The sequence below is a fragment of the Phoenix dactylifera genome, chromosome 12 (assembly GCF_051530095.1).
Source record: "Phoenix dactylifera cultivar Ajwa chromosome 12, Ajwa_hap1_PhDact_Kaust_v1.1, whole genome shotgun sequence".
In the NCBI taxonomy this organism is placed as follows: domain Eukaryota; kingdom Viridiplantae; phylum Streptophyta; class Magnoliopsida; order Arecales; family Arecaceae; genus Phoenix; species Phoenix dactylifera.
The window spans coordinates 7,193,692-7,207,944 of NC_143201.1; the positions used below are offsets into that span (position 1 = coordinate 7,193,692).

The 14,253-nt window shown below is 38.0% G+C and overlaps 3 protein-coding genes across 3 annotated transcripts; all 3 read right to left on the bottom strand.

The window, feature by feature from the left end:
• Nucleotides 1-6,475: 6,475 nt before the first annotated feature.
• On the bottom strand, nt 6,476-7,839 carry LOC103718882 (transcription factor SRM1-like). Its single transcript, XM_008807882.6, has 2 exons — nt 7,334-7,839; nt 6,476-6,774 (listed from the first exon to the last, which is right to left on the bottom strand). The coding sequence occupies exons 1-2, from the start codon at nt 7,699-7,701 to the stop codon at nt 6,588-6,590; spliced, it is 555 nt and encodes a 184-aa protein (XP_008806104.3). The 5' UTR covers nt 7,702-7,839; the 3' UTR covers nt 6,476-6,587.
• A 246-nt stretch (nt 7,840-8,085) lies between these two features.
• On the bottom strand, nt 8,086-9,718 carry LOC103710323 (NAC domain-containing protein 90-like). The gene is made up of 3 exons (XM_008795995.6): nt 9,042-9,718; nt 8,445-8,740; nt 8,086-8,364 (listed from the first exon to the last, which is right to left on the bottom strand). The coding sequence occupies exons 1-3, from the start codon at nt 9,193-9,195 to the stop codon at nt 8,089-8,091; spliced, it is 726 nt and encodes a 241-aa protein (XP_008794217.4). The 5' UTR covers nt 9,196-9,718; the 3' UTR covers nt 8,086-8,088.
• Nucleotides 9,719-11,281: 1,563 nt separating this feature from the next.
• Nucleotides 11,282-12,558, bottom strand: LOC120109078 (transcription factor DIVARICATA-like). Its single transcript, XM_039122813.3, has 2 exons — nt 12,168-12,558; nt 11,282-11,608 (listed from the first exon to the last, which is right to left on the bottom strand). The coding sequence occupies exons 1-2, from the start codon at nt 12,521-12,523 to the stop codon at nt 11,422-11,424; spliced, it is 543 nt and encodes a 180-aa protein (XP_038978741.1). The 5' UTR covers nt 12,524-12,558; the 3' UTR covers nt 11,282-11,421.
• Between the last annotated feature and the right edge of the window lie 1,695 nt (nt 12,559-14,253).

Consider the following 14,253-nt stretch of genomic DNA (forward strand, 5'->3'; position numbering starts at 1 on the left):
ATGAAAGTGGAAAATCAAAGGAGTAGGCCATGAGGTGTTAATGGTTTGATTAAGACAAAAATGAGGGTAGTAGTTCTTGGGGTAGCAGTTCTTCAAGTTGAATTGGTATATATTTGGCTCTTAGTTTTGTGTTATGAGCCTGTGGAATGTATTCTATATATGAACATAGAATTTATGAGTTCTAAATAAATCTTTAGAAAGAAGCATACTGAAGAATTCCTTGTGTTTCGCTAGCTGTAAATTTATTTATATAGGGGAAACTAGGTGTAAGTTTATTTGTATAGGAGAAACTAAGGTTTTGACTTCTTCATTGTAGTTTTGGAGTTTCATTAGATTTATTGATACTTGTTATTGGATTGATGTAGATAGTGATTCTAGTGGATTTCTTACTAGTTGGAGCAGCTGAAATGTTTCATGATTTTAGCATTAAGTGTGACCATTGTTTATTTGCATTGGTTCCCATGATGAAGGTTTTGGTTGGATTCTCTCTGGTCTTTAAGATGAGTTTAGAAGTGCTAGATGGGAAATTAATTTAGCTTGAGCCAATTGTAGAAATTTCAATATCATAAGATTTAGTTTTGAGGGCTAGCCTTAGTGCAATTGTAAGATTGCATCACTATGACCTGAGTGTCATAGGTTTGAAATATAGAAACAACCTCCTTGCACATGGAGGTGGTTGTTTATATATGATCCTTTCCATATCTCACAGTAGTGAAAGAGTTGTGCATTGGGATGCCCTTTTTCACAAGATTTAGTTGTGATATTATAGAAATCATGCTTATTGATTTATATCTCCTTGATAGAAGATTTACATGATGTAACACAAAAGAGGTGCCTCTTTCTAGGAAGCTAGAGAAAATTTTGGAAATTTTGTTTTTTGTTTTATGGTTTCATGACTACTCTAGAGATAGTCCAATCCTATAGGTTGCAACCCTATAACTACACTCACATAAGTGAGTTCTTCAAGGGTGTCTGTAGCGGATGAACACCCAGTACAATGAGCTATGGACATATCGATAATTATCCTTCCTCTTACTGTTGCATTAAAAAGCATTTTTACCAAAATGGGACCATGAAGTAATTATCTCCAAATTATATAGTGCTTATTAGTACCCATTGAACCTTCTTTATGGATTTTCAATTAGTAAGGTTGGGTTGCCATTGTTGGATGATCAATTAATTGGTTTCAATCCCACTTTCTTTGTTAATTCTAAATTTACCTTCTTGCAAGTCCTTTAGTCACTGGATTTGCTATATCTATAGTATACCTTTATACTCCAATGCTATTACTCTATATCTTTGAAGGTATCTTAATGTATTTAGTCTTAAGCATATATGCCTCTTAGGTATATTGGAGTGTTTTTGCTTAGCTTTAGCTATAACCACTTGATTGTCACAATATATGGATACAGTAGAAATTGGCTTCTCTATAAGTAGAATATATGTAAACTAATTTTTAAGGTATTCTCCAATACTATCAAGTGCAATCATCTCAAGTTTCATAGAAGATCTTGAGATACAAGTTTGCTTGGCCAATTTCCAAGCTATAGCGGGTCCACCAAGTGTAAACATATATCCATTAGTGGACTTTGGACCTTTTGAATCAGCAATCCAATTTGCATCACTGTATTCTTCTAATGTAACGAGATGACTAGCATAATAAATACCATAAAATATAGTGCCTTTTAAACATCTAAGTACTTTCCAATGTCGTGCATTAGGAAAATAAGTATATCTACTAAATCTTCCTACAACATGAGCAATATCTAGTCTAGTGAAATTCTTAATATGCATTAATGAACCAAAAATCTATGGGATTAATGAACAAAAAATCTATGGGTGCTTTAATTGTGCCACTATTTTTCTTCTATTTTTACTTAATTTTACATTATGGTCATAAGGTATGCTTAAGGGTTTGCAATCAAACTTATCAAAATTTTTTAACATTCTCTTTATATAGTGTGATTGTATAATAGTAATCCATTGTGGGGATCTTATCAATTTAATTTTTAGGATTACATCTGCTGGTCCTAGATCCTTCACAATAAAATTACTAGATAAGAATGATTTAGTATCATAAATAATTTATATGTTGGCTCTAAAACTTAAAATATCATCAACATAGAGACACATAATGACACATAAATCATAATTTAGCTTATTATAGACACATTTATCAGCCTCACTTATAGAGAAACCATAAGATATAATTATTGAATCAAACTTTTCATGCCACTATTTTTGTGCTTGTTTTGGCCTCACTTATAGAGAAACCATAAGATAGAATTCCTGAATCAAACTTTTCAAGCTACTATTTTTGTTTAAGTACTATAAAGCCTTCTAGTTGTTTCATATTAATTTTTTTCTTAAGATCACCATTAAGGAATATTATTTTTACATCCATTTGATGAACTTCTAGTTTAACTATAAAAGCTAAAGCAATTAAAGTCTAGATGGATATAATTTTAGTAACTTGAGAATAGGGATCAAAATAGTCAAAACCTTCTTTTTGGATAAAATCTTTAGCAACCAATCTTATTTTAAACTTATCTACAAATCCATTTATTCTTAATTTCTTTCTAAAGATCCATTTACAACCTATAGGTTTGCACCCTTTAGGTAGATCAACAAGAACCCAAGTTCTATTATTCATTCAAGATTCTATTTCATTATTAATAGCTTCTTTCCAAAATGTAGAGCTTACTGAATTAATTACAACACTATAACTCTTAGGATCATCTTCTACCAAATAGATGTAAAAAATATTTCCATAATTCTTTTCAATTCTTTGTCTTTTACTTCTTTTAGGTTCTTCTAAATGTGAAAAATCAGTATTTTAGCTAATATCCTAATATTAGAATTGCTACTGGAAGGCATATTAAAAAGATTAATAGATCTATTAACTTTACCCTTAAGAGGCATTATATTCTCAAAGAAAACTATATCTCTAGAGTTTATCACAATATTCACATCAATTCCATTAATTCTTGATTTTACGATCATAATTCTATAACTAGTACTATTGTGAATATCCTATAAATACCCCATCTACAATTTTAGGATCTAATTTTCTCTTCTTATTTTTAGGGATTTTAACCTTGGCTAAACACCCCCACATTTTAAGATGATTTAAATTAGATTTTCTACCTTTTCATATTTTATAAGGTGTTAGATTAAAATCCTTATGAAAAATCCTATTAAGAATATAACAAGCAGATAGAAGAGCTTCGCCCCACAAATTAAAAGATGCCCTAAAACTAGCAATCATAGAATTAACCATATCAATTAAAGTTCTATGTTTTCTTTCAGCTACTTCATTAGACTAGGATGAATAAAGTGGGATAATTTCATGAATAATACCATTTGTTTCACAAAAAATATTAAGCTTATTTAAGGTATATTTTCCCCCTCTATCTTATCTAAGCATTTTAATTTTTTCATTCAGTTGATTTTCAACTTCACTCTAATAGATCATCAATTTATTTAAAGCTTCATATTTTGTTCTAATAAGATGCACATAATAGTATTTAGAGAAATCATTTATAAAAGTAATAAAGTATCTTACTCCATTTCTAGTTAGAACATTCTGAGTCACATACATCACTATGTATTAATTCTAAAACTTCAGTTTCTATATACTATTTTAAATAGTTTTTTTGGTTGCTTAGATTGTACACATATCTCATATTTTTTATTTTTATTTATAGCATATCCGGGAATAAAATTTAAATTTATTATTCTCTTTATAGTATTGTAGTTTACATGATCAAGTCTACCATGCCATAAATTAGAAGATACAAGATTGTTAAAAAAAATATAAAAAAAAACCTGATTTTACTACTTTCAAATTTTGTGACGTTCAGTTTGAATAAACCATCGGACACATAACCCCTTCCAATAAAAATATCATCTTTGGTTACAACAACTTCATTGGACTCAAAGATCATTTTATAGCTATCCCTTATTAGCAAAGAACCATTGGTGAGATTTTTCTAAACTTCTAGTACATGCTGCATCTTATAGAGAGTGAGAGTCTTGTCAAATGTTGATATCAAATCCACTCTTCTTTAAGCTCTCACATGTGTAGCAGTAGAGTTTCTCATCTTCACAGTGTTTCCATCAGAAACCTGATAAGTGGAGATAGGGATTTATTAGCACAAATATATACATTAGCACCAGTATTAATCCTCGGCAGACTAATATGCTAGATTTATCTCAAGATTTATAGAAACAAATCTTTCGCTCGATCTAAGTGAACTAGATCCAGCAGCCATCATGTTTGCCTATGGGCTATTATGATCTTTTTGACTCTTTAAGGGCTTAGCCTTTTAATAGCGACAAATTCTTGTAAAGTGTCTGGGTTTGCCACAAACATAACAACATCTTTTAATTTTATTTTCGTTACTTTTTAATTGAGGCTTAAGTTTATTATAATTTTTTCCTATTTTTTTTTATTTTTTCTCTTTACCAAATATACCTTGTATTGAAAATCATCAGACATTTTATCATTTTCTCTATATTTTTCTTCTATTTGAAGTAAAACTATTAAATTATTCATAGTTGACAAATCATTTTTATATTTTAATGATAAGGCAAAAGATTTCCACTTAGGAGGTAGTTTGTCAACAATTGCAGCTGCAAGGAATTTATTATTAAGATTGATTTATTTTTGGGCCATATAATGAACCGAAGCTTGTAGTTCATGAGTTTGTTGCTCTACTAATTTTTCACCTATCATTTTATAATCTAAAAATTTCCTATAATATAATTTTCTAGACCTTCATCTTCTTTATCATAATTTTGTTTTAAATCATTCCATAACTCACGTGCGGTGGAAGTAACACAATATATATCATAAAGTATGTCAAAAAGAGTAGACAAAATTCTACAATGACAAATAAAATTCTCTTCTACATCTAATTATGCAAGGGTAGCATTAGTTATTGAATCCACAGTGGTAGTACCTTTACTTGGATTAGGATTTTCAATAACAGATTACAATCCTAAAAGGGTCAGTCAATAGCACATCTAGCATTGCTAGTGGCTAAAATTTTGTTTACAAATTTCTCTAGTTTTGCAAAGATGTAATCATCTAAGGATGCCATAAGCACAATAGTAAATAAAATAGAATTCTACTCTAAAATTATTGAAAATCTTTCTTGTAAAATATTATAAATCTATATTATAGAATTTTATTATTTTATCATTATTATTTAATTAATGGCTTTCTGTACACACTGAATAAATAAAATTAAGTTTTGATATTATTCGGTTTGAGGTATACTATGGAAGGCGCTTCTTTTATAGTAAAATTCGTTTCGCCTAGGTGCAAACAATTAATGTCAGTCTACTCCCAATATACAACGAACCGCTTCATGTTCTATTAAAGTGGACTATAATAAAGGAGAAACAAAGTCGAACCCAATCTCAGTAAATTTGATTGAACTAATCTCTCTCAATCCTCTTTTATGTGGACACAATCCTCTTCTCAAATGCTTAATAGGTGCATTTGAGTTCACTTTGTTGTTAATCATTTTCATGTGGTATTATAACTACGGATGGAAGGGGGTATTATTTTTATGGATGAAAAGTACAATTTCTTTTCTATTTATAGATGTGAAAATATGAGTATAATTGGATGCTTAGGAATCCATTCATTGGATGCCACCACATAATCCATTGCTTCATGAAGGGTAGTGTCCCTTATAATCATAATTAGACCAGATTCATCTTTGGTGAGAATACATCTCCTCATTTAGAGGAGCCTACGTGGGAAATAGGTCTCTTCATTTAGGGGAGTCTCGGCATAAGAAATAATTAAAAATATACCGGAATAGTTTATGGAAAATTTTAAAAGAGGAGAGAAAAATAAAAATAAAAATTAGATCCTATCTATTTTGAAAATCAAGTTGGAGTTTAAGATAAGATTTTGTATTTAAGTATATTTTTGTTTAGATAAATATCGATTATAAAATTCTAAGATCTTAAAAATTTAAATTAAATATTCTAAACCAACAATATTTACATGCGCCGGAACCGATCGGCGTCTCAACTTCCATGCATGTCTCCATTCATCTCGGTGATGTGAACATGGCGAAGTAACAATATGTCAGCATTTCAAATGCGACGTAGAATTGCACGCGTACAAGCTGCTCGATTCATATAAGACATGCATCTCTTTAGATATTCAAATAAGACACGCAACTCTCTAGAACTGTTATGATGCGGAATCATAGCAGAAAGAACATATGGTAAAGCAGTGAACAGTGACCAACCAGAAGTTAGGAGAAGCCATCGCAAATATCATACCACAATAATCAAAATGTAGCACAAGAAACAGGCTTCTTTGCCAAAACCAATCCATTAAGGTTCCACTAGAAGGGAATTCACATGCAGAAATAAAATAAATCCAGTGATACCGGATGGATGTTATTCTTTCGAGCTATATATATATATATATATATATATATATATATATATATATATATATATATATATATATATATATATATATATAGCGAGAGAATATAGCTAAGCCTTCAAAAAAAAAGAGAGAATGAAAGAGATTGACTTGCTATATGATCTTTTCAAGGATTCGTGATGTCATGGATGCTCTTTCTCTTAGACTCTTTATTGCTAGCATTGTGGCCCTGGCGCATGAAGTATTTCTGAGCATGGCTGGCCACTTGAGATGGCGTCCTTGTTTTCACCGCCCACCTCGAAATGTTCCTCCAATCACCCCTCCCAAACTTGGCCAGCCCGTCCAAAAACAACCTGCAAGAGCCAACCAAAAAAACCCAAAACATTGTACCGAAAAAAAAAAAACCCCAAAACAAAACAAATGAAATAAACCAAAGAGAAAACAAATCAGAGTCCCTGTCACAATCTCCGCAACCTAGCTCCCTCCCATGAATCCTATGGGAACGGACCATGGTCCCAATACCGCCCGGTGTTCCCAACTTCCCACCGTTTGCGGTCAAAACCGAGGTAACAAATCAGTTGGCGGCGACGGTATTGCGACCGAGGACGGTTACAATCCCGTACCACAAAATTTCTCAACCCGAAGTACGGTTCCAGTCCAGCTCCGAGAACCAGCGGATATTTCGCCGCCGCCGACGCCCGGCATGGTTGAACGTAACCCTTCAGGAGTCGTGTTCCCCTGCATCACCTACCCCCACCCCTCCCCAGAACCGAAATTACACCGAAAAAATCGAGCACCCACTTCAACACCCTCTCACAAACCCAAGGGGGTCGACGAATTTGGGGCCCACGTGGCACTCGTGCGGGTGCACTAAAATTAAGAAGAAAATTGATTGAAGTTTGGAATTCTCACCGGTGCTCCTCTTCCGTCCAGGGGATCCCCCGGCGGCGCTCCTCGCCGCGGCCCCGGCTGAAGGAGATCTGGCGACGGCGGGCGTCGGAGGTCCCAGGGGCGTCGGAGCTCTCGCCCGCGTCGTCGTCGTCGTCGGCGTTGTTGTAGTCGTCGTCGTCCCATTGCCAGGGCGTCTCCACCTCCCCGCGCTCGATCATCTCGAGATCGTTTACCAGCAGCCGGTAGCGTTCCCACACCTCCCCCGGGCTCCTCCCGGGAACCTGCGCCGCGATCAGCAACCACCGATTCGGTGCTCCCTCAGGAATCGCCACCAGCGCCCTCTCGAACGCCTTGTCCTCCTCCCGCGTCCACCGGCGGAAGAACTCCATCACATCAAACGCAAATCCAAATCCTCCGTTGAGAGAGAGATTTAAAGATGCGGCGTAATTAAAAAAAAGTGCAATGAACCCCTCCCTGCCACGTTTAACACCTTTCCCGACACGTTGGACTAGATAAGCAACACCCACGGCGGCACACGTGTCCACAATACAATCGGGCGGTTGGGAGTGTAACTGAGAGGAGATTTATTCGGATTCGGGGATAGGTACAGTTCGGGGACGGTAGGGATGCCTCCGGATGTCGGCCGGGTGGGGGCGGTGGCGTCGTAGGTTTGGGACTCCAACCCCTTTTGGAAGCGTCCGCCGTGTTGAATTCAAACTCTGGCGTGGGCGGCTCCCTCCGGAACCCCTTTTGGAGCTTGAATTCTCTCTCTCTCTTCAAACCCAATCCAACAAGTCCCAACCATTGTCCTCAATTCCTTTGGGATCATTGGTTCTTCGATGATGCATCGAGCGGCTGCAGACATCGTCTTCGGGCGAGGAGCTACCCTCAGACCTGTCTCTCTTGGCCATGAATCTTGTCTCCATGGAGGGCAACGCTTCAGGCGTTCTTCGACTCTCGCTTGCTGTAATCGCGACGGGAGGACGCCGATCGAATGCTCTGATGATCTCCGATCTTGTATAGACTCGACACAAGCTAAATTCGCCTCGTTGCTACACAATCAAACAATACAAGATCGCTATAAAAAGAAGCAGATGATAAACTAAAGGTTTCAAAGAGCCGGAATTATTACCTTTGATATTTCAGTTGACATAGTGGTGGCTGCATCTTCTTTAAATGCCCGATACTCGTTCATCTTCCATATGGTTTTGGTTCCTGTGGGAGCTCTTCCTTGGTAAAAGACCATGGTCTTCTTCACACCGATGACACGGTTGGCGGAGGAGTAGACGAGGCTAGGGGAGCCGGTGGCCTTCCAGTACCCGGAAGGTGTGGTTCGAGTCGGTCTACCCCTATGAGCTTCCCTCTCTTGCCTTGGGCAGAAGAAGAACCATTGCTCGGAGTCTCGAATGCATGGCTCTCCTGAAATCTCTGCATGCAGTGATTATTTATTGGAAGTCAGTTTATGATTCAGATATGATAATAGTGTTGGAAAGTACTTCAAAGAGCTAGAGACTTGATGTGAAGGTGAAGGAGAAAGAAATTAAGCATATACATAGATTCACAAATTATTAAAATTAAAGCAACCGACTGAAGATCAAGGTGACGAGTCGGATATAGAACTACACAAGGATGTGAATGTTTTTATTCTTGGTTTCTCTGCTAAAAGCGAATAAGGCTGAAATAGAAAAAGTGTGAGAAGATAATGAACTAGTACAAAATGAGTGCTTACGAGGGAGCTGCCATGGATCGAAGCAGTACACGTCGGCGACGGGGATGACTCGTTCCATGTCTTCTCTCCTGCTGTTGAGCTTGTTGCGAAGGTAAAAACTCAATAATTCTTCTTCTGTCGGGTAGAAACGATAGCCTGGTGCAAGATGATTCATTTCCCTGCTTCTTTTCCTTATCTATCAACCTTTTTGGATCTTGGAAGATGTTGCTGATTGCTCCCCTCTCTCTATGGAGCTTCTATTTAGTTGTGGAAGCTTGCAAGTTGAAGGAAAGGTGTGCTTCTATATGTGTAAGTTGGTGTAAAGTGCATATATATATATATATATAGCAAGGCTTTAGATTGGGGGGAGAGAAAGGAGCAGTGGGGTGGTGTGGGGCTGATTGAGACTGCTTCTGTGGAAATTTCCAAGAGCGTGGTGGGACTTGTGGAAAACTAGGGGAAAGGAGGACTCAGTCATTCCCCGCTCCGTTCCCTTTCACATAAAACGATTAGCTAGAAAAAAATACTGTTCCTGGACTGGTGACGAAAGGCAAGACTCAACCCTTACCACAGATCCTGTACCCTGCTCCCCTGATCCATGCCAGAATAGGCAACATGGATGGCTGCAGCCTCAATACAAGTCAAGAATGACAAACGGAAGAGAAATTTTTGCATGAGAGTTCAACCAAAATTGATGCAATCAAGGGTATAGTTGGTTGGGAAGTGTTAAGACTCTGGAATGCAAATGAAATTGAGTGACTTTTGCTCCAGCCATTTGGTTGGAGAGAGTTTCATTTCCATTCTGATTCTAAAGGAGAATGGATATGCCCCAATCCTCTAAAATCAAATTTCTTCTCTTTCCGAGTATTCAAATTACAATCCGATTTTGATTGCGGTTACGAACCAAATATGCCAGAGGATATAGCCATTTCGATTCCCACCAATTTATTTCGATTCCGATTTCCGTTGCGAACCAAACACGTGCATATATTAAATATTCTTCTAAATTAAGATATAAGGATGACAATCAAACTTTTGATCAAAAAAGTCACGCCCCGCACCCAGCATCCGGATCTGGCATGCGACACAGCCACACACTCCCTAGAAAAGAGTTCTAAAGAATATGTAAGGCCTAAAAATATATTATAACCTCAATATCATTGAACAATAATAATCTCAATTCATACCAAACAACTAAGTTGGTCTAATTACCAAAATTTGATTAACCAGTATCAGTGATGCTCTATCTAATTATTCCCTCCACCAGTGATCTCAACTATAGCCATGTACTATACAACCTGCAATTTTGAAAAAAAAGAACAAGTAACATCTGGGTGCTCGAATTGATTGGATTTAGTTAGTCTAACAAGTCAACTCAAGAGTCAGGCTACACTATAGTATAGATACCTCAATAAAGATTGTAATTCAAACGTGCTCAGTAATTGCTGTGATGGGGGCTGGCACGCCGCCTGATGACTATGGACTGGAGCCTTTCACCAGAGCCGACCAAAAGTCATTGAAAGACGCCCTTACCTAGTCCAACAATTCTAGAGAGAGACAATCTAAGTAGAGAGAGAAACAAGAGAGTGAAGAGAGAGAAAAGTAGAGAGAGAGAGAGGAGAGAAAGCCTTTTTCCTCTTCTCAACATAGGGGAGACTCTCCCTCCCCCTCTTCTTCTCAAACAAAGCCATGGAAGAGTCGATGGACAGTGGCCTACAACAGCCTCAGGCGGTTGGCAGCAGCGGCAGCTGCAACGGCCTAATGTCCAGCCTCCAGTATATTTAAGTATATTTTTGTTTAAGATAAGATTTTGTATTTAAGTATATTTTTGTTTAGATAAATATCGATTATAAAATTCTAAGATCTTAAAAATTTAAATTAAATATTCTAAACCAACAATATTTACATGCATTGGAACCGATCGGCGTCTCAACTTCCATGCATGTCTCCATTCATCTCGCTGATGTGAACATGGCGAAGTAAAAATATGTCAGCATTTCATAGCAGGAACATATGGTAAAGCAGTGAACAGTGACCAACCAGAAGTTAGGAGAACCCATCGCAAATATCATACCACAATAATCAAAATGTAGCACAAGAAACAGGCTTCTTTGCCAAACCAATCCATTAAGGTTCCACTAGAAGGGAATTCACATGCAGAAATAAAATAAATCCTGTGATACCGGATGGATGTTATTCTTTCAAGCTATATATATATATATATATATATATATATATATATATATATATATATATATATATATATATATATATATATATATATATATATATATATATATATATATATATATATATATATATATAGCGAGAGAATATAGCTAAGCCTTAAAAAAAAAAAAAAAAAAGAGAATGAAAGAGATTGGCTTGCTATATGATCTTTTCAAGGATTCGTGATGTCATGGATGCTCTTTCTCTTAGACTCTTTATTGCTAGCATTAGGGCCCTGGCGGATGAAGTATTTCTGAGCATGGCTGGCCACTTGAGTTGGCGTTCTTGTTTTCACCGCCCACCTCGAAATGTTCCTCCAATCACCCCTCCCAAACTTGGCCAGCCCGTCCAAAAACAACCTGCAAGAGACAACCAAATAAACCCAAAACAGTGTACCAAAAAAAAAAAAAAAACCCAAAACAAAACAAATGAAATAAACCAAAGAGAAAACAAATCAGAGTCCCTGTCACAATCTCCGCAACCTAGCTCCCCCAATGAATCCTATGGGAACGGACCATGGTCCCAATACCGCCCGGTGTTCCCAACTTCCCACCGTTTGCGGTCAAAACCGAGGCAACAAATCAGCTGGCGGCGACGGTATTGCGAGCGAGGACGGTTACAATCCCGTACCACAAATTTCTCAACCCGAAGTACGGTTCCAGTCCAGCTCCGAGAGCCAGCGGATATTTCGCCGCCGCCGACGCCCGGAATGGTTGCACGTAACCCTTCAGGATTCGTGTTCCCGTGCATCACCTACCCCAACCCCTCCCCAGAACCGAAATTACACCGAAAAAATCGAGCACCCACTTCAACACCCTCTCACAAACCCAAGGGGGTCGACGAATTTGGGGCCCACGTGGCACTCGTGCGGGTGCGCTAAAATTAAGAAGAAAAGTGATTGAAGTTTGGAATTCTCACCGGTGCTCTTCTTCCGTCCAGGGGATCCCCCGGCGGCGCTCCTCGCCGCGGCCCCGGCCGAAGGAGGTCTGGCGACGGCGGCCGTTGGAGGTCCCAGGGGCGTCGGAGCTCTCGCCCGCGTCGTCGTCGTCGGCGTCGGCGTCGTCCCATTGCCAGGGCGTCTCCACCTCCCCGCGCTCGATCATCTCGAGATCGTTTACCAGCAGCCGGTAGCGTTCCCACACCTCCCCCGGGCTCCTCCCGGGAACCTGCGCCGCGATCAGCAACCACCGATTCGGTGCTCCCTCCGGAATCGCCACCAGCGCCCTCTCGAATGCCTTGTCCTCCTCCCGCGTCCACCGGCGGAAGAACTCCATCACATCAAACGCAAATCCAAATCCTCCGTTGAGAGAGAGATTTAAAGATGCGGCGTAATTAAAAAAAAGTGCAACGAACCCCTCCCTACCACGTTTAACACCTTTCCCGACACGTTGGACCAACACCCACGGCGGCACACGTGTCCACAATACAATCGGGCGGTTGGGAGTGTACCCAAGAGGGGATTTATTCGGATTCGGGGATTGATATGGTTCGGGGACGGTGGGGATGCCTCCGGATGTCGGCCGGGTGGGGACGGTGGCGTCCTAGGTTTGGGACTCCAACCGCTTTTGGAAGCGTCCGCCGTGTTAAACTCAAACTCTGGCGTCGCTGACTCTTCCAAGCCAGTCGGTCTCAAGAGGAAAGCCGCGTGAGTTTATAATCTGCAATCAATCATCAAGCTAGCGGTCCATGCTGATTGGAGAAGATGTTAAGAGTGATTGAATTCTTAGGCTCTCATTCGTATACCCAGAGGAATGTCAGATCACACCATGGATATCCCAGTTTCATATGTACTTCTTTATATCACGATATCGACCCGTTTGATTTGCTGAATGAGCATAGGGAAATAAAAAACAATAAAAAATAAAAAAAATTATATTGGTTGAATTTTTTAATATAAAAGATAATTTTTGAAAAAATAATGAAAAAATCTAATTTTCATCTGTTGGAAATGAGATATTTTTTTTCAAAAATATTCTAAAGTTTTTAGATAGAATACGATAAGATATTTTTTTTATTAAAGACGTAACAGGCATTTTATTTAATTTTTTCAAAAAATTAAATCCTCAATCAAATATTAGCTATTTTGGAATATGTCACTTTTTATTATCAACTGAGCATATAAAAACTACGGTATTAATTTTTCAAAAAATATTTTAATATTTTTTTTTTTGAACCAAACGAGTTTTAAAAAATTAATGCAATTCATGCAGTTGGTATAATTTAGAAGAAGTTGAATCACAACATGCCATCTTAATAAGGTGCAGAAGCTCTTGTTTGGTTGAAGAGATTGGTAGGATAAGTTGAGTGGAAAAAAATATAAAACAATAAAGATAGAAGACAAAGGTGTGGATCCTTGAAAGCAGGGCCAATATTACTTCACCCTCCCTCTTGAAATAATATTAGCTCAACTAAGTGACTTTTCCAGCACAACTTTGATCTTGTTTGAGCCCAGCAGATTGTCATAGTAAAGCAAGCTAATAGATGCAATACATGCAAAGAGGAATAGCAAAGCTGGAAAAAGTGTTACAACTTATGTTACTAGGAGGAATTTGAAGGTTGGAGAAGATTCAAAGGGTTTATGAGTGTTTGCACCCCATATTGGCAACCTAAGAACTTGCTTTCAATGGATGCTATGATAAGCTGAGGCTCGGGATAAGTTGGAACAAATTTACTACAAAATTTTTACTGGACCGGATGAAAGGTTTTGTCATGATAGGCCAAATAATCACAAGAGCTTCATGAAGATAATTCCAGTAATGTTTAACTAAAGCCTCCGCTTGCAGTTGAACAGCGAAGGAAGTGCATTAGTAGTTAGTGGAGTGAGTGGAGTCATAGAATGTAATTGCTGGACCTACTAGGGATGCATGATGAACCGACTTGGGCGATTATGGGTATGCGAACCTAGCAGTTATTTAGCGATAATAAGATGTAAGTTGGAAAAAGAACACTTTAGCCAATCAACAATCTATTATTACCTTTATTTTTACCTTTGATTTTATTGTTG